General features: G+C 40.0%; 1 protein-coding gene across 7 annotated transcripts in view; it reads left to right on the top strand.

Annotated features, from left to right (window-relative positions):
• lama2 (laminin subunit alpha 2) overlaps positions 1-21,107 on the top strand; it is a 342,464-nt gene that overhangs the window by 233,610 nt on the left and 87,747 nt on the right. For all 7 annotated transcript variants that reach the window (XM_033021242.1, XM_033021244.1, XM_033021246.1 and 4 more), the window contains 8 exons: positions 4,898-5,131; positions 6,004-6,147; positions 7,051-7,230; positions 11,034-11,219; positions 14,025-14,152; positions 14,994-15,111; positions 19,304-19,438; positions 20,875-20,999. In XM_033021242.1, the coding sequence (XP_032877133.1) occupies positions 4,898-5,131; positions 6,004-6,147; positions 7,051-7,230; positions 11,034-11,219; positions 14,025-14,152; positions 14,994-15,111; positions 19,304-19,438; positions 20,875-20,999 (1,250 nt within the window). The remainder of the gene's footprint in view (positions 1-4,897; positions 5,132-6,003; positions 6,148-7,050; positions 7,231-11,033; positions 11,220-14,024; positions 14,153-14,993; positions 15,112-19,303; positions 19,439-20,874; positions 21,000-21,107) is intronic.

Below are 21,107 nucleotides of genomic sequence, written 5' to 3' on the forward strand. Positions count from 1 at the left end.
CCGGGGTGAATCACCCTGGTGTGGAGGTTGGGGTCCAATGGCGGTGCATCGCGGTCAATGACTGTGGGACGCTCCCGCGGGTGGAGACGGAGGAGAGAGAGAAGGGAGAGAGAGAGAGAGAGAGAAGGGGAGAGAGGAGGGAGAGAGAGGGGGGGGGAGAGGGGGGGAAGAGAGAGGAGGAGAGAGAGATGAGTGGAGAGAGAGAGAGGGAGAGAGAGGAGGAGAGAGAAGAGGGGAGAGAGAGAGAGAAGGAGAGAGAAGGGAGAGGGGGAAGGGAGAGAGAGAAGGGGGAGAGAGAGGAGGAGAGAGAAGAGGGGAGAGAGAAGGGGCAGATGGGAGCGTGGGGTTCATTTTCCCACACAAGCCATAGGTGACTGGGCAGTCTGAACCCGAGCACCAAGTTGAAAGCGGCCGAAGGTGTGCATCGCTCGGGACAGCCCCCACTCTCCGACGGCCAGTGATGTGATGGACGCGGGGGTCTGGACCAATCGCTGACGTCCCGCCCCCCTGGCAACGTCAAGTCCGTTATTGGACTTTTCTGTTAAGCGCGGCAGTCGGTCCTTTGGCCTGTAGGCGACGCTGCCTTTCGTGGTAGGTGGCGTTTCGACAGGGCAGCCGTTCGGTAAGTTTGCTTTTAGGCGTCCCGCCCTTTCGGTTAGTTTATATTTAGGCGTCCCATCCTTTCGGTTAGTAGGCGTTTCGTCTTCGGACTCTTTCGGTTCATTGGCGTTTCGGCCTCGTTTCTATTCGGTTCTTTGGCTTCATAGAAACATAGAAAATAGGTGCAGGAGTAGGCCATTCAGCCCTTCGAGCCTGCACTGCCATTCAATATGATCATGGCTGATCATCCAACTCAATATCTTGTCTCTCCACACCCCCTGATCCCTTTAGCCACAAGGGCCACATCTAACACCCTCTTAAATATAGCCAATGAACTGGCCGCAACTACCTTCTGTGGCAGAGAATTCCACAGATTCACCACACTCTGTGTGAAAAAAAAAATTCTCATCTCGGTCCTAAAGGATTTCCCCCTTATCCTTAAACTGTGACCCCTTGTTCTGGACTTCCCCAACATTGGGAACAATCTTCATGCATATAGCCTGTCCAACCCCTTACGAATTTTGTAAGTTTCTATAAGATCCCCCCTCAATCTCAATCTTCGACTTCTTGGCTTCGGCTTCTTGTCTGTCGGCTCCGCATCCGCACATGTATACACCATGCCGTGAAAGGGCAAATGTTGCATCTCTTATGATTTCAGTGGGTAGTGCCATGTAATAAGCAAATGGTATGTTAGCTTTCATAGCAAAAGGATTTGAGTATAGGAGCAGGGAGGTTCTACTGCAGTTGTACAGGGTCTTGGTGAGACCACACCTGGAGTATTGCGTACAGTTTTGGTCTCAAAATCTGAGGAAGGACATTATTGCCATAGAGGGAGTGCAGAGAAGGTTCACCAGACTGATTCCTGGGATGTCAGGACTGTCTTATGAAGAAAGACTGGATAGACTTGGTTTATACTCTCTAGAATTTAGGAGATTGAGAGGGGATCTTATAGAAACTTACAAAATTCTTAAGGGGTTGGACAGGCTAGATGCAGGAAGATTGCTCCCGATGTTGGGGAAGTCCAGGACAAGGGGTCACAGCTTAAGGATAAGGGGGAAATCCTTGAAAACCGAGATGAGAAGAACTTTTTTCACACAGAGAGTGGTGAATCTCTGGAACTCTCTGCCACAGAGGGTAGTCGAGGCCAGTTCATTGGCTATATTTAAGAGGGAGTTAGATGTGGCCCTTGTGGCTAAGGGGATCAGAGGGTATGGAGAGAAGGCAGGTACGGGATACTGAGTTGGATGATCAGCCATGATCATATTGAAGGCTCGAAGGGCCGAATGGCCTACTCCTGCACCTAATTTCTATGTTTCTATGTTTCTAATATGGAGTGATTGGTGGAGATGGAAGAGTGAATCAGCGGATTGCTAAAGGAGTGACTCCTTCAAATTGATGAAAGGGGGAGGGGCAGGTGATATGGATCTTATAATGGAGTTTTGTTGAATTTATTGGAAATTGCACCTGCTGATTTGCTGAATGCTGAGTATGGTGGAATGGATAGGAAAAAACAGCAGAGCGTATTCGTGTCCTGTCCAGGAGCAAAGGATTGTGAGCAGAGGTGTATGAAATAGATGAGATGTGCCTCAGAACGCTCTCTGTTTCCAGTAATTTCCATTTCTATTTCTATTTTTCCAGCACATGTATTAATTTTTTTTTAGATTTTGCTTAATATTTGCCCATGGTTCCACTGATGTGGTTGATATTGCCTTTGGGAAGGTGGGACTGGTTAGAAACGCAAGCTTGTATCATTCATTTCTTTGAATAATGCTCCTTTATTCGTCTTTTTATTAAATTGCTCTCTGGTTTGTTATTTTAATTCCGTAGAAGAAATTCATTATAAGCATCTGGAGTTTGAAAACAAAATGAAAAATATTAAAAATGCATTTCAAATTGTGTTTCAAAGCCATCAAAGGACATATAAAATACTAGAACTGTGCCTGAAATATCATCCCCTATTGGTCGGACTAAATATGATTATGTAGTTGTGTCAACACGTTGTATTCTTCCTCTAAAATTCAGCTGATTATGGTCGCAGGGAGTACAAAATCAGTTTAACACTGCCTTTCAGAGGTAAAATTCTAGGTAAATGTATTAACTAAGTTTATTCATACAAATTTCTGAATATTACGTTGCCTTCGTGCACAACAAAAATGCTAACATTTCCCCCTTGATTAACCTACCCTTACATTTGAAATATACATCATTTAATGTATTTGAGGTTGAGCAGGTGGAGTTTTTATTACTTTAATATGTATTTTAACTACTTATTTTTTGTTACAACATCTGAGAAAATGCTTATTGGTATAATATTTTTAAAAGTGCAAAATTATTAGTGGAAAATTGGAACTGTGTAGCAGACTTTTTAGAGTATATTTTGTGTGCAGAATTAAATTTAGTTTGTTAATCTCATTGGTAGATAGAAAATGATAGGCTGTTATGTAAACATTCATTAATATAGTTTCCCAACATAGTTAAAGCCCTGTCTCACGGTGCGAGTCGACCCACGAGTGACCCTGAGTTTAAAACAAATTAAACTCATGGTAATCACGTACAATTAACGTAGCGGGAACGTCGGAACTCGTGGACGCAACTTTGCGACTCGTGGCGCTAACGGCAGGTACCCAGGAAACTTGTTAACTCTTGAAAAACTTCCCGTCACCCATTCCTTCTCTCCAGAGATGCTGCCTGTCCCGCTGGGTGACCATACTGAGGGAATTCCCACGTATATAAAGCAGAGAGAAACGCTCTGGCACTGGACGGTGCGCATTTTCCCTTTGTAGGTCATATCAATAGATGCGGCCGCGCTGAATTCTATCTTTAACTTAAAGCCGCAGGATGGAGCTGTCTTCTTTAACACTGTTGCTTCGCCGCCACCGCCTCCTTGCTACACAATGGCAGCGAGTGCGGGGCCGAGATCCTGCCTAGTTGTTTTAAGTTCTGAAATTGAATAACTTTCAATACTGAATCAGAGTATACTTACTGTATGAGATGCTGTCCAGCTCCTCTATTTGATACTTAAAACAGGCCTTCATTCACGGTTGGCTCAGAGTAACTCGGGAGAGGAACTTGGTACATCGCAGAAATGAGAAGTAAACGGCAAACTTAGACATACACGTGGGAACTCGTTTAAACTCATGAACATAAAGTTGGAATCTCGTAGACAACCACGAGTGTAATTTTTTCTTTCACTCGGGGTCACTCGTGGGTGGACTCGCATCGTGAGACAGGGCCATTACTATGGTAAATAATGTTTGTAAAAATAGCTTTGCTCAATCTTAATAGACAATAGGTGCAGTAGTAGGCCATTTGGCCCTTCGAGCCAGCACTGCCACATTTAATGTGATCATGGCTGATCATCCCCAATCAGTACCCCGTTCCTGCCTTCTTCCATATCCCCTGACTCCGCTAACTTTAAGAGCCCTATCTAGCTCTCTCTTGAAAGCATACAGAGAACCGGCTTCAACCTCCCTCTGAGGCAGAGAATTCCACAAACTCACAAAAAGTTTTACCTCATCTCCGTTCTAAATGGCTTACCCCTTATTCTTAAACTGTGGCCCCTGGTTCTGGACTCCCTCAATATCGGGAACATGTTTCCTGCCTCTAGTGTGTCCAAACCTTTAATAATCTAATATGTTTCAATATGATCCCCTCTCATCATAACCTCAGTTCCAGATTGGATCCTGTACTGAATTTTGGATTTCATATCCTTGGCCTTTATTGTTACCACCTAATTCCACCTCTAACATACCCTACCTTTGCTGATATCCTGATTTTCTTCTTGGGTTCTAGATCTGATTATTTCCAATGCAATTCTGACCTTTTTGGTATGAATTTGAGATGCTTCCGATTCTGTTGCCTGTCTCCCAAATTGTGCCATTTGCTGATCACACATTACCATTGTTGTTCTTTATCTGCATGGCCTCCCTTTAACTAAAGTATTGAACTAAAAAATAATCATTCTCATTTTTAAATCCTGCCCTTTTTACTAAATTTCTTACCAAGATACCTCATGTGAAATGAATGGGATTACACTCTGTAAATCATGTCTAACCTAATGCAAAATGTTTGTGGGGATTCCCCATTGTCAATCGGGGAAAAGTGTAACATGTCAAGCTTCCATTTGGGGCTCCTTGAGGAGTCAATGAAAAGCAGAGCACAGTTTGGAAAATAGTAACAAACCGTTGACTGCAACTTCACAGTCACAATATATTTTAGATCTTAGATGTTGAAAATACTAAGTACCTGGCCAACATTTTGCAAGGATATATGACCTTATTTGTTTTCTGTATTTCAGCCCTGCAATTGTACTGCTGGGGGATCTTTAAACCTTCAATGCGATGATGTTACAGGCTGCTGCTTCTGCAGACCAGAGTTCATAGGAGAAAAGTGTAACCAATGCAGGGCAGGTCACTGGAATTATCCACGATGTATACATTGTAACTGTAACCTGGCCGGGACCGAAAGTCGAACCTGTGATGAGATAGGAATTTGCTCATGTTCAGAGCATAGTGGACAGTGTAGCTGTAAGGTGAGTCGTTTTTTTCCTAACATGACATTAATTTCAGAACATCACTGACTGCACAGTAAATGATTGGCTTTCTTAAATGGAGTGACAAAATTCATGTTTATTTGCTTTTATTACAGAGGATCGAATGTCAATATAATAATGAAAATAAAATTTAAATAACATAGAATTAAAACTTAGAACAGTTGCTGGGTTTTGTACTCTGGATGATGTATTTGCTGCAATTAAATGAGGGTCTCCTACATATTTAAACTCAATAGTCTGATGGCACCAGATAGGTCTTGGTGCAACTTTGAATATTAAGTCATTAATATGCCAACAGTTCTGAATATGGTGAAGAAAACCACTATATATTGCTTCAATTGAATTGAATTCTTAAGCTTCTGATCATGCAATATTTTTAAAACGTAAAGAGTGATCCATTGACCTTGGCTTTTGCCTGGGAATTTTAGCTACAGAGCACAAAGGGAGAAATTATTTTTGCTTTGCGCTTAGGACAGCATTTGTATTTATTTTAATTGACTAATATGTTCATTAGTTCTTGGAGCAGAATTAGGCCATTTGGCCCACCAGGTCTACTCCACCATTCAATCATGGCGGATCTATCTTTCCCTCTCAACCCCATTCCCCCATTCTCTTGCCCGCATGGAGTATGTCTGAATTTCCTGTCTGTGGTTCTGGCTGATGGGTCTTCTTTCTGGAAGTGTAAACTCAGAAAATTATCCTTGTATTATTAAAGTTAGGATTATACTTGCAATAATCTTAGGCAGTTCAAGAAAATTTGCTAAAAATTGAAGCACTTAATAGTATTTTCTAAAATAACATCTTTTAAACAATGAAATTGAATATTAAAGCAAAATAATTGTCTTGTGCAGATGAATGTGGAAGGGAATAGTTGTGACAGATGCAAGCCTGGTTCCTTTGCACTCTATTCAAGCAATCCTTATGGATGCAGTACTTGCTACTGCTCAGGTGTAACTTCGCAATGTACTGAGGCAAAAGGACTGATGCGTAAGAGAGTAAGTGATGTGTTGATTATTATTGCAATCGATGTAACATTTGCAGATGGTAATTACATTCCAATGACTAATACAGTTGTTTACCACAACTGTAGTATATCCTGGTGCTTACTTTGTAATAATCTATCAGTAAGCAAAAGGATCCCAGAATAATTCTGGAGATTGCTATCTTAATTACAACTGAGCAATCAAAAGGTTGAATTAGTATTACCTAATTTGAGTGGAATAAATTTGATTTCCTTGAATATGCAGATGCTAATCCTGTAAATTTGTGACTAAATCTACTTGCAACATTGATTTTAACCTTGTAATTGTGATTTCTGAATTGAAATACAATGCTCATTATTTATTTGCTTATTGGGAAGATTCTTGTGAAGAGGGCAATTTTCTTATCTAAACTTACGTTCCCCACTGCATGCACCGTTCTATCTCTAAGTCGTATAATTGGTCATAAGTTAGGTACAAGGGACAGATGGCAAAAACAGTCTTGCAGTTTCTTTGTGATGTGGGGAAACGGTTTGAATTTTTTCACCATCTACTCCAGGTGCGGTTAACTTTGGCCTGGATTGGCTGGAACTGTGGCTACAATTAAATAAATTATCCATTTTTGTATGCTATGTTAAGGCATTACTTTGTGAGATGAAGCGCTATGAAGCTATCATTTACTTTATCCTTAATAACAAAATAAAAGCTCTGGCATAATCTACATTCACATCGTAAGCTTATTTTGTATGAATAAAACATTGAACAATGCCAAATCAATGATTCAGCATCATGAATGTTACCAATAGTCACTTTGCTATATTTTTGCATATCTTTGCCATGAGTATCTGAATTCAAAATAAGCATTCTGTTCAAATGTTGTACTTATCCAACAAATGGCTTGTACTTTTCTTCCTGCAGCTGACTCTTAAACCAGACCAGATTGTCCTGGAAATAGTAAATAAATTAAATGACCGAACAACAACAGATGGTGTCTTTCATCAGCATCCAGAGATAGTAGCTAATGTTGCTACAGTGATCCAGCATCTTCTCTATGAGCCTTTTTATTGGAAACTTCCAGAGCAGTTTGAAGGGGAAAAGGTAATCTCGGATAAGATAATTTTGATTTAAATTAATTGCCAAATTGGCTGATGAAAACTTTTGACTTGCTCGGTAAATTTAGAAGTGAGGTTGAATTGATGGGGGCATGCCTTGTTCACGATACATTGTATTATGGTATCAATGTGTCAAAGTTGCACTTCTAGTAGTAATAAATGTCTGCCTCGAGCCGTGCAAGTTCAGTGCAGTATTTACATTCTCGAACAAAGCAACTTCAGCGCTGAAGACCCGGGTTCGATCCTGACTATGGGTGCTGTTGTTACAGACATTCTCCCCGTGACCTCCCCGTAGGTTTTCTCCAGGTTCTCTGGTTTGTGCCCACATTTCAAAGATGTACAGGTTTGTAAGTTAATTGGTTTTGGTAAAAATTGTAAATTGTCCCTGGTATGTAGGATAGTGTTAGTGTACAGGATGACTGCTGATGGACGCGGACTCGCCGGGCCAAAGGGCATGTTTCTGCACTATCTCTAAAGAAAGATCTAAAGATCAACTACTCAATATTATCTCCGTTTAAAGGCAGCATTCCCAAATGCTTGCACTGAGATGCCCTCAGAGGATACCAAGTTTTATTGCAATTTATACTGAAGTGAAATATTAATGGGTGGTCATTCTTTTGTGTTATAATCAGAAAGAAACAATGGTTAACTTTATAACTGGCATTGTTATAGTTTTCTTCATTATAATTACTGTTTTAAAAACAAATGTATTTTCAGTAGTTTTCTCATGCTCATTTGGGCACAATGCAATGAAAATTCCAAATGATTTAATCTGATGGAGAATTTCAGTGAACTACTGAATTATTTTATTGCTCCAGAGTTTCTTGCTCGGCTTTAGTGAGCAGTGTTTATGAATTCTATGTGTAGGAAAGAACTGCAGATGCAGATTTAAATCGAAGGACTGAGGTCTGTCGAAGGGTCTCGACCCGAAAAGTCACCCATTCCTTCTCTCCAGAGATGCTGCCTGTCCCGTTGAGTTACTCCAGCATTTTGTGTCTACCTTATGAACTCTATGTCGGCATTAAGTATCTAAAATCTTCATTATCAAAACAGATATTCTCAAATCCTTATAAACCATTAAGGGCTAGAAAATTATTTGATATCCCACATTTGCCACAAGATAATATGGAGTATTATCTATTGCCAAATGCAATTGAAACTTACAGCATGCAATAATACTTTGGATAATGCACTTATATGTACGAACAGGCACATACTCAAAAAACTGAGCACACAGCAATGTTGTCGTGCAGCACTCATTTGGCACTATTCTAGATGGCGTGTACTTCAGTTTGCACTGTGCCAAAACGTAGTTGCTTCATCCAGCCTGCTAGCCAGCTGTTGTTACTTGCCAAGTTTGTGTACTCTGCTATGGAGGATAGCCTTTATATCAGAGAGGCTTAATGCTGTCAAGCTTGTGGGCATTTGTTGGCTGCCTCAGTTCCCATTCAAAACGCTCACTAAGCTACATCAAGGCTTTCTGTTACAAGCACATCTTTCCTCTGCATTGATCAAGTGCAGAAGCATAGTGTTTAACTTATTTGATGAGCTGCCAAAGGTCTGCACTACTGATCAAAATACATGAGTTACAATTCCACCAAGGCAGATAAAGAATATCAGTCAAGTAAATAAATACATTTTACATTCACTGGAATTTAGAAGGATGAGAGGGAATCTTATAGAAACATGTACAATTCTTAAAATATTGGACATGCTAGATACAGGAAAAATGGTCCCGATGTTGGGGAAGTCCAGAACCAGGGGTCACAGTTTAAGAATAGGGGGTAGGCCATTTAGGACTGAGATGAGGAAAAAAAAAAGAGTTGTGTATCTGTTGAATTCTCTGCCACAGAAGGCAGTGGAGGCCAATTCACTGGCTGTTTTCAAGAGAGAGTTAGATTTAGCTCTTAGGGCTAAATAAATCAAGGGATATGGGGAAAAAGCAGATGATCAGCCATGAATGGCTGTGCTGGCTCGAAGGGCCGAATGACCTACTCCTGCACCTATTTTTCTATTTGGAATTTATAGCAAAGGCCCGACTCACCAATGATGACCATTAACCATAATAATGTTGAAAAATCTAATATTCTTCAGGCAAGAAAATCTGCCAAGAAAATCTTACTATGACAGGCTTATATGTGCCTCCAGACCCAACAATATTGTTGTTGTCTCCTAACTGGGATGGGTGGTTAAACCTGCAGATTATGCCAGAGATGGGGAAATAGAATTAAGCAGGCAAATAGTTTGAGAAGGAGCACCTTCCTACTGCCATTTACAGTGCTCACACATAATCCTGGCACATTGTTTAAGATTCTCTGTGCTATCCCAAATGATCCTTCCTCATGCAATCTAACTTAGGCCAAGGATTTCCATGAGTTGGTGGGGATGTTGTATGTGAGGCTCTGAGTAAATTCCTAAATTGTCTCATCTTGTCTTTTGTGGATGCAACGGAGCTCAGGCTAGAGTGTCTGATAGAGCAGTCCGCTGTTAGGCATGTGAATGATGTGGTCTGTTCTACTGCCTGTAAACACAGCGTTGGTGCTTGGAATGTAGGCCTGAGAGTCCATACTGATGTTGGTTTGCATCTCCTGCAGTGCTATAAGGAGGCTTTAGATAGTCAATAACTCTGACAGGAGGACAGGATTTACTGCTGGAGAATTACATGCCATAGTTTTGAAGAGGATTGTAACATTTTGTACAAGCTTACCCATTTTCATGAAACTTTCTAAGCTCTGGTCTTCCTTATTTATAATTTAATACTTTTGAATCTATTCCTAATCAATACATTACTCAAATATTAATGTTAAATTATTTTTCATAGACGTGGTCTTAAATAAATTCATATTCTTGTTTTCTTTATTCCATGGAGGAAGTGGAATCCAATTCATTGCAATTGATTTTTCATTTTTTCCCTTGCTGATTGAATCATAGAGGGTGGTCGTGTTACGTTATAAAAGTGCATATTGCAAATGTATGTGTACCTTCCTATGATTATAATGCATTGTTACTTGTCAAACTCTATCTAGATGTGGCCTTGAGAATTATAATATGCTCAAACACTGATAAAGGAAATAATTTCCAGTGGTCTTTGATTTTAAATAGTTGAAAGGATTAAGGTAGATCACACTTTGAAATACCCAGGTACATACTCAAAATGGCATGAATGGATGAACACAACTTTCCCATCTGTCCTAATCCAAAATTGCAGCCGCAAAATTGGAAACCAGTTCTGGTTCTCTGAGTTGGGTTAGAAATATAACCAATACAGAAGCATTAATGTTTGTAAGAGTCTTACTCTTGATGGTAGGGTAAAGTGGTTGATCTCTCCATGCCATTTTCATTGAAGAATCTTTTTACAGCTGTAAGCAAAGCCATCGTTCTTGCAGAATAATGTGATTGATTATTCCAGGATTTAATTCAAAGTGGTTGACTCTTTTGGTGTGCACTGTGATCTGTTTGGGATCTAATAGGCAGAACATGACAGTCTGCTGCCAACCAAGGAACTTCCTTTACTCCTCTTGTCAAAGAGGTTGGATGGAGATTGCATTTATGGCCATTCCTCCAGAGTTCACAGGGGCTCTGCTGATGGAATTCTGCAATAAATCATCCCAAACTCCTGACCCCTCTAATTGAGACTGTTGCTTTCTGGCCCACGTTGGTTTAGGGCATCTGTATTTAACAAAACTGTAGTAACAAATAAACTACTGTTAGTATGGGCAATGCCTAATGAAGTGATAGTGTTTCAACACAATGTATTCAATTTACTGATCGTGATATTGTATTTCCTAGCTCTCTGCCTATGGCGGCAAGTTGAGGTACGCCATTTATTTTGAAGCCAGAGAAGAAGTGGGCCAATCAAGCTACGAGCCACAAATTATCCTGAGAGGTGGTCCTACCAAAGAGATTATAATTATGCGGCATTTATCTGCACCTCAAATTGGTCAATTGACCAGACACGAGGTGGAGCTCACTGAGGTATGGTTTCTAAATGCAAAACTTTCAAATGGAAAACATTAATATTGATTAATTTACAACTTCTCAGAAAGTAAATTGGGTCCATATTGCTGATTTTACTCTCAGAATGGTAGAATCTCCTCAACTTAATACATTTCCAGACAAAAAACCTAATTTAAAGCTGTTCGACTTTTCCTAAGGAATAATGTGTTAAAATGATGAATTGTATTTTGCCAAAAATATCCATCGGATTTACTGCCATGATCTGTCCTTTTAGCCATGTAGATATAAATTAGAATATATTACTTTATAAAGATACAAATTTAATTATTAAACAGGTCTTCATAAGAACAATAAAATCAGAAAATACTGGAAACTGTTAAGAGTTTATGCAGCAACCGTGCAGATATAAACAAAGTTAACATTTCAGGTAAAGACCTTATGTCTGACCTGCTGAGTGCTTCCACTATTTTATTTTTTATATCAGGTTTCCAACATCTGATTTTTTTTTAAATGTCATCATGAAAATTTTAGGCCAGCTTCATAAACCATCATTTGTTCTGAGCTGAGTTGACATACACTGTAATAAACACTGTCATCCACCTATTGTTCCAATGCTTTTTGCACAAGATCCCTGTGTTGTATTATGTCAGGCACACAGCTAAAGTTATCAGCTTTAGACATAATGAAGTATCCACTATTATTGCAATAAAAATATATGAAGTGTGCAGAGTTGCGATGTATAATTACATATGAGAGGAACTGTGGTAATAAGATAATAATGAATTACGTATTTAACAATTAATTACACAGGAACTTAATTTTTAGCAATTCAATCCATTACAGTACTGCTCCAAATCACACTGATCTTAGTTGACATGAAGAAAAGTGCTGAGCATTAGGTTAGGTGATAATTTGGTGGAGCAGTAACCTGCCCCTTAACACACCTAATCATGTTCCAAGATCTGCTGATTAGCTCAAAACTTTAATTAATTTATGCACAACATCCATCTATTAATTAGATTGACGAGAACACAATGTACCGCTTGCAGTCTGAAAGATGAACTGTGCTTTGATACATGCATTGATGCTTGCCTTTTTATAGGACTTTAGTGCATTGAGTTATCTGAAAGTACTTATTTTGGGGGTGCAATTTTAGCTGTTATGTAGGAAAATAATGCAGGCAAATAATTGTCGTAATTACAAAATTAATGACTAGTTCATTTGTTTTTATTTTGTTCATGTACAATTTTGATCAGTATACTAGAAGAATTTTGCTTTCTTCAAAAGTGGTTTGTGCTCTTCAATCACTGAATCACCAGGATTAATTCTGTTGGATGAATGGTCCTTTATTTTAAGATGTCTCCTTTGTTTCAATAATATAAGTGCAGCTTGGCACTCAAGGATACAATCAATGTTGTCAATTCCTGTCTTTCTAGTTTTCTGGTTGTTAAAATTCATTTTTGAACCTCAGACCTTTCTAACTGAATGCTTGTCAAAGATGATGCACACCATGAATGAAATCTTATAATTTTAATGTCAACATCTCCAATGAAAAAAATTATGTCTGACAATGTAGCATTCAATCAATGCTATACTGAAATCAAAGACCTTGACAATTCTTAGTCATAGATTCATAAAGCTATGCAGCATGGAAGTTAGTTTAGTTTAGTATCACGTGTCCCCGAGCTACAGTGAAAAGGAAAGAGACCCTCCAGCACATCTTCTGTACTAGTCTCATTTGCTGCCACCTACCTTGGGAAAAAGAATATCTCCCCTCGGCCACCTGCGCTCCAAAGAAAGTTGTATCAGTCTATCCAACCTCTCCCTATAACTCAAGCCCGCAAGCCCAGGCAACATCTTGGTGAATCTCTTCTGCACCTTTTCCAACTTAATGACATCCTTCCTATATCTAGGTGACCAGAACTGCACACAGTACTCACACCAACAATTTGTGCAACTGCATCATGATGTTCTAACTTTTGCACCCAAGCTCTTCATTTAGGGAATTATGTACCTGTACTCTCCGATCTTTTTGTTCTGTAACACTCTCCATAGCTCTACCATTTACTGTTTATGTCATGCCCTGTTTTGACATATTAAAGTGCACACCTCATAACTATCAGAGTAAAATTCCATTTGATATTCCTTCGCCCGCCTTCCTGACTGATCTAGATCTTGGTGTAAACATAAATTCCCTATCTTAAATACCCTAATGCATACTACACCCCCAATTTTAGTGTTGTCTGCAAATTTACTAACAATGTTAACTATGTTGTACTGTAACAGAATTTAAGGAACAGTTGGACTGGTACGTGGATAGAAAAGGTTTGGGTCAAACGGTGGGGCAAATGGGACTAGTTTTGATGGAGCATTTTGGTCAACATGGACAAGTTGGGTCGAGGGCCCAGTTGCCTTGCTGCATGGCTCCATGTACTTCACAAATATAAATTAATTACAGGAAATTGTATTATTTTTAATTTTTCTATGGTGGATTATTTCACTGTTAGTGAAATCACCCTTTATACCTGTGTAATAATATGATTTTATAATATCATTATCAGATGCCTTTACTGATGACACTTTCCTGGTGGAACCATTTCACAGAACTACATTATTGTACCCTTATCTCTGATAGTTTTTTTTCAGGTTCATCAACAACGAGGAGAGACTGACTTACTTTATCACAATATACATGTTCATAAGGATTTATTTCTGCAACTTTGGCATTAAAAGTGATAATTAGTTTAAACATTGTGTGAATAAAATAGTTTGTTGTACATAATAGTTGACATGAATGTTAACGGCAAACTATTTTTCCATCAGCATGAATGGAAATATGCCCGTTCACCAGATGGCAGACCTGTGTCTCGCAAAGACTTCATGGACGTGCTATTTGATATTGATTCTATCCTCATCAAGGCCTCTTATGGGACTTTTATGAGACAAACCAGGTATTGATATGGGCATTCATTGAAAATAGAATAGAATTTTCAATTGAAAATAAAGTTGTAGAATGAAAAGTTCTGTTCAGCGTTTAGATGTTTACGAACAGCTAAATTAAATTTTATTGTTTCTTTTGCAGATCAGGGAAAAATAAATTAATTTTAGCAAGAGAGAATTATGAAGTTCAGCCCAAAAACATACTTTGTAATAGAATTTTAATTTGTAGCAACAAAGGTTTTGCTGTTTGAAGTTTTGTTCTCACATTATGATACCATCTTTGCTGCAACAATTATTTTCACTCGATTAGATTGTTTTCTGATGTCTTCTTCAAAGTGTATTGTTTCTATTATTTGAAATGTTCACATGTTCAGGGTCTAAGTAATTGTTCATGCATTGCAAAGTTTTCTTATGTGAATTATATCAAATTAAAGGACCTTTTGTCAGAAATGTTTACCCATTAAGAAATTCCAGCTGTTTTAAGCAATAATTATATCACGTCCTACAAATTACATTTATTTGTGCAGAAATAATTTATGGAATTATTAATGTGTAATTGAATTACATAAACAAAAAAATGTATTTTCATGAACAAACATCAACTGACTGTAATGCAAGGTAAAGCAGTTTGTGGAACATTACTATCGAAGTTCAGCTTGGCTGATTTAATGCTGAATGATGAGCCCCATCGCTGGCTCCAGCAGCTCATAAATTTACCATAAAAATGCAATTTGACATAAAGATGCATGGCTTAATGACTTTAAAAGCACAACAGAGGAAGTTTCAAATTACAGACACAAATGTTGTTTGAAGAACTTTACCAAAGTTCATTATTTGTCATTGCCTACCCAGAATCTCTGAGATCTCTATGGAAGGAGCTGAAGCCAGTGGCAGCTACAGCATGACTGAAAGTGCCCAACAGATTGAACAATGCATGTGTCCTGAAGGTTATTCTGGTCTCTCATGCCAGGTAATGTCAATAGTTCTTATTCCAAAGAAATAAATGTGGATCAAAAAATAAAAACTTGTGTTAGACAAAGACAAAATAAATAACAATAATATAGAAGAACTGATAATTATGTGATATTGTCAGGGACAATCTGGGTCAGAGACAGTTTCTTCCCAACTGGTATCGGGCAACTGAACCATCCTACCGCAACAAGAGAGCAGTCCTGATCTACTCATCGGAGACCCTCGGACTATCTTTGATTGGACTTTTCTGGATTTACCTTACGCTAAACATTATTCCCTTATCATGTATCTGTACACTGTGACTGGCTCGATTGTAATCATGTATTGTTTTTCCACTGTACAGCATGCAACAAATGCTTTTTACTGTACCTCGGTACACGTGACAACAAACTTGGACTGAAACTGAAATTGATACAATCTTTGCTTCATTCTCACAGTTCGATTCTTGTTGCATTCTGTAAAATTGGGAGAATTGGATATTCAACATGATTTTTGCATTTAAGGCAATAATATGTCAGATGACTGAAAGCCCAGCCACAGAATGTTGTGCCATCACTCTAGTAAAATGTACCAACTTCAAATAGATACATTTATTCTGTTCTCTACTTTCTGTCCTTTAGTCAAGCCTCTGTCCATGCCAAAAAATTATCCCCAACCTAGTGTACCCTTATTTTTCTGACAGTCTTTCTGTTGTAATTTTCTGCCATTGTTGCATTCAAATTTGGGTGAGAATTTCAAAGAATATCCAGTCATATATGAAAATGTTGCAGTAGATGGAAATTAGGCACAGTTAGAAAAATATATTACCTGATTGACTGTAGACAAAAATGCTGGAGAAACTCCGCAGGTGAGGCAGCATCCATGGAGCGAAGGAAATAGGCAACATTTCGTGTCGAGACCCTTCTTCAGTGATGTGAGGGTTGGGGGGGGGGGGGGAGGGGGAAGAAGAATGGAAGAGGCTGAGACAGTGCTGCTGGGAAGGGGAGGAGAAAGCAGGGACTACCTAAAATTGGAGGTCAATGTTCATACTGCTGGGGTAGAAACTTCCAAAGCAAAATATGAGGTGCTGCTCCTCCAATTTGTGGTGAGCCTCACTCTGGCCATGGAGGAGGCCCAGGACAGAAAGGTCAGATTCGGAATGGGAGGAGGAGTTGAAGTGCTGAGCCACCGGGAGATCAGGTTGGTTATTGCGAACCGAGCGGAGGTGTTGGGCGAAGCGATCGCCAAGCCTACGCTTGGTCTCACCGGTGTAGATCAGCTGACATCTAGAGCAGCAGATGTGGCCAGTGGTGGGATCCCGTTGGAGGTGGTAAAAATGTTGGAGGATTATTTGTTGTATGTGACGGCTGGTAGGGTGGAAGGTGAGGACAAGGGGGACTCTGCCCTTGTTGCGAGTGGGGGGATGGGGAGTGAGAGCAGAGTCAAGGAGGAATTCGGAGTAGGGGATAGAGTCCTTACAGGAAGCAGGGTGAGATGAAGTGTAGTCCAGATAGCCATGGGAGTCAGTGGGTTTATAGTAGATGTTGATCAGTAGTCTATCACCTGAGATCTAGATAGTGAAGTCTAGAAATGGTAGGGAAATGATGGAAATGGTCCAGGCATATTTGAGTGCCGGATGGAAGTTAGTGGTGAAATGGATGAAGTCAGTGAGTTGTGTATAGGTGCAGGAGGTAGCACCAATGCAGTCATCGATGTAGCGGAGGTAGAGTTCGGGGATAGGGCCATGGTACGCCTCGAACAAAGATTGTAGTGGGATACCACAAGGCTCGGTGCTGGGACTGCAGCTATTTACAATACACATCAATGATTTAGATGAAGGGATTCAAAGTAACAATAGCAAATTTGCAGATGACATAAAGCTGGGTGGCAGTGTGAACTGTGAGGAGGATGCTATGAGAATGCAGGGTGACTTGGGCAGGTAGGGTGAGTGGGCAGATGCATGATAGATGCAGTTTAATGTGGATGAATGTGAGGTTATCCACGTTGGTAGCAAAACAGGAAGGCAGATTATTATCTAAATGGTGTCACGTTGGGAAAAGGGGAAGTACAACGGGAAGTACAACGGGATCTGGGGGTCCTTGTTCATCAGTCAATGAAAGTAAGCATGCAGGTACAGCAGGCAGTGAAGAAAGCGAATGGCATGTTGGCCTTCATAACAAGAGGAGTTGAGTATAGGAGTAAAGAGGTCCTTCTGCAGATGTATAGGGCTCTAGTGAGACCACACCTGGAGTATTGTGTGCAATTTTGGTCCCCTAATTTGAGGAAGGACATTCTTGCTATTGAGGGAGTGCAGCGTAGGTTTACAAGGTTAATTCCCGGGATTGGGGGACTGTCATATGCTGAGAGAATGGAGCGACTGGGCTTATATACTCTGGAGTTTAGAAGGATGAGAGGAGATCTTATTGAAACATATAAGATTATTAACGGTTTGGACACGCTAGAGTCTGGAAACATGTTCCTAATGTTGGTGGAGTCCAGAACCAGGGGCCACTGTTTAAGAATAAGGGGTAAGCCATTTAGAATGGAGATGAGGAAACATTTTTTCACACAGCGAGTTGTGAGTCTGTGGAATTCTCTGCCTCAGAGGGCGGTCGAGGCCGGTTCTCTGGATACTTTCAAGAGAGAGCTAGATAAAGCTCTTAAAGATAGCAGAGTCAGGGGATATGGGGAGAAGGCAGGAACGGGGTACTGATTGGGGATGATCAGCCATGATCCCATTGCATGGTGGTGCTGGCTCGAAGGGCCAAATTGGCTACTCCTGCACCTATTGTCTTCTGGACTAAGTGGGGCCTGTTGGGTCCCAGCATCACATGGGAGGGCTGGTCCCCCAACGCAATATTCCATCTCTCCACCAATCCCAATATTGGTGGCCAGTGGGGGGGGCTTTCTGGAAAGCTAGTATGGGTGTTGTGGGCTGAAGGGACTGGTTTCCAGAGGGCTAGTATGGACATTGTGGACCGAATTGATTCTTGGGCTGGTGGCTCAGTCACTCAAGCCTGTTGTATTGGCACTCACGGCTGGTGGGCTGGCAGTTGACTCATGGCTATCCTTGAAATTCCACTTCAAGCAGGGTGTAAGGGCACCAAATTCAAGTGCAGTTTCATACCATTTCAAGCAAGGTACATGGCCACTAAAGACAGCGAGTCGTGTCCTCTCCCTCCTCTAACTTGCAGAGACTGAACCACGTCCACACTTCTGGGTTTTATAGTACCTCTCCCCCTCCTACCAGAAGGGGGTGGCCTTCATGGCGTGATTGACAGGAGAGAGAATCACAACATTTTTTAAACACTAATAATTCTTTTATTTTTCATCGATGGGAAAAATCCTCGGCACCTGATGAGCGGAGGGGGACTCTGAGTAAGATGGCCATAAATCACAGCCGTACGTGGTAGCGTTTTTTCTAAAATCAATATAAAGCGCAAACAGGAAGTGGTCAAGATTAGACTTTTAATTTATATAGTGGGCAAGGCAACTTTAATTAGGCAAGGCAACTTTAGCATTTCCAAACCAAAGGCAACACAGCTTTAGCATTTCCAAACCAAAGGCAACACAGCTTTAGCATTTCCAAACCAAAGGCAACACAGTTTTAGCATTTCCAAACCAAAGGCAACACAGCTTTAGCATTTCCAAACCAAAGGCAACACAGCTTTAGCATTTCCAAACTATATTTTCAAACCACATTAAGGGCACTAACAAGTCAGTAAAATCACTCACAGTTTAGTAGACATGTTCAGTGTTATTCACAGCTCAGACTGAGAATTGCGACCTTTCGCTCCCCCATCTTGCAGAGAACTGAGGCACCTTCACACTTCCGGGTTTTATAGTCTCTCCGGAAGGGGCGTGGCCTTCAGGAGAGAGAATCTCAACATTTCTTAAACACAAATAACTCTTTTATTTTTCATCGATGGGAAAAATCCTCTTGTCCTGTGCAGCGGAGGGGGACTCTGAGTAAGATGGCCAAAAATCACAGCCGTAAATGGCAGCGTTTTTTCTAAAATCAATATACAGAACAACATGAAGTGGTCAAGATTAGACTTTTAGTAATATTGATTGTGTATAGCCATCTGCCCTGAATTCTGTTGTCACTGTGGGCACAAAGTTCAACAAAGACACTGTAAAAAAAAAGTAAAGATAAACAAAAAATAATCATGAAAATGACACTTATTACTTTGGTTTTTGTTTCACCACAGGAGTGTGTTCAGGGTTATTACAGGTTACCACTAAGATCAGCAATCACAGGTCCAAGACCTGTAGTGTGGAGCTGTGTACATTGTCAGTGCAATAGCCACAGTGACATCTGTGATCAGAAGACTTCCATTTGCCAGGTAATGTATACCATTATTGCTATATCAACATAGCTTAGGAAGTTAACTTGTGTTGAGAAGTTCTTTGCAAGTAAAAACAATATACTTTTGATGTTGGAAATCTGGAATAAAAGCAAAACATGTTATAAACACCAATGCAGATGGCATTTGTTCAAAGAGAATCAAAGCTATTGTTTCGTTAAAGACCTTTGTTGTAATGCTTGATGCCAGATAATACATGCTGGTTTAGGAACATCTCCATCCAGCAGTGCAAGAAAGTTGTGGATGTAGCCCAAATCTTCACACAAACCAACCTCCCTTTTATTCCATCTACACCACGTTTCCTTGGCAAGGCCACACGAATAGCTGAGTTTGAGGATTCTTTATAGTCCCTTTCAAAAGATGGTGCTGAACGTTTTTGTAAGGCCACAAATAGCCATTTACAGTGGTTGCTGTTACTGTCCACATTTTCCCCCTGGAGTTGTTGCATGGAGAAGTTTATGTCTGTTGTAGCTTTGATGGGCAGTATCAGCAATGCAGCTCTTGGACGTCACTAGGAGGAGACTATGGATGAGGATCCATGCAATAATATGTGGCAGGCAGCAGTGAGTCCTCTTTAATAAGTACAACCAGATACATGGTCTTTCCTGGTCACAATTATGAGTTTCCTTGATATCCTCTTCTTGGATTTGTGGAAGAAGTCCTTCTATGCTGTGTTTCAGCAGAATTTATTTTCTGCTCCAGGGCCATTGCTGTTGTTATTGGTGCAGTTTTGGATGGAGTCCACAACACAAACTTCAAAGACAGAGTCTTGGTTATGAACAACACACATTCCATCAGAATCTGAAACATTTTGAGTAATGTTCCTCTGAGAAGATTTTATCATTGCATTGCCAACAAATAAATTAAATTGCTGCCACTTTTCTCACAGAGATTTTAATATTAATATAAAGAAACAATTATTTTAACAATATAATTATCACCTTTCCCCAAAAAAAGACTTCTCAAAGCTCTCTAGTTCCTACAGCAATGTTCAATGAAACTATAACTTCAAAATAGTAATTTTTCACAAACAAAAATCCATATTTATGTGGCTTTGAAGATATCTAAAGTAGATTTTGAGTACTAGGCTGATGACAGTCATTCAGTGCAAAGCAATAAATCACTGATAACAGAACATGATTAAGTGGAAAAATATAGCATGCTGAGATAATAAGGATCTTCTTGGTATGTGCAGTACTGTCTTATAATATCTCTCAAATGGAACTTTCTTATAGGGCTTCACATTTTCCTGTGAATTACTTAGACCTATTCTTAGTTTCAGGGAGACATGTATACACACGTATTGCTTTATTAATTGAAAGAGTGGTGCAAACAGTTTCTTGAAGAGATTTAAAATGATGGAGTTTGTAGTGGAGTGATAGATCTTTACTAAATGGGAATTTTTCCCCACTCAGAATTGCCGTGACAACACAGCTGGTGAGCATTGTGAGGTGTGTGCTCCTGGATACTATGGCATTGTAAGAGGGTCTCCAAATGACTGCCAGCCATGTGCCTGTCCTCTTCAAATTTCTAGTAACAAGTAAGTTTCTAGCATTGCAATTTTTAAAAATGTTTATGGCAACAATTAACACGATGGATTGAATTCTTCACTTCTCACGATCACTAGCAATAGCACGAGATCAGCCAA

This window comes from Amblyraja radiata, chromosome 5, assembly GCF_010909765.2.
Source record: "Amblyraja radiata isolate CabotCenter1 chromosome 5, sAmbRad1.1.pri, whole genome shotgun sequence".
Classification (NCBI taxonomy): Eukaryota; Metazoa; Chordata; class Chondrichthyes; order Rajiformes; family Rajidae; genus Amblyraja; species Amblyraja radiata.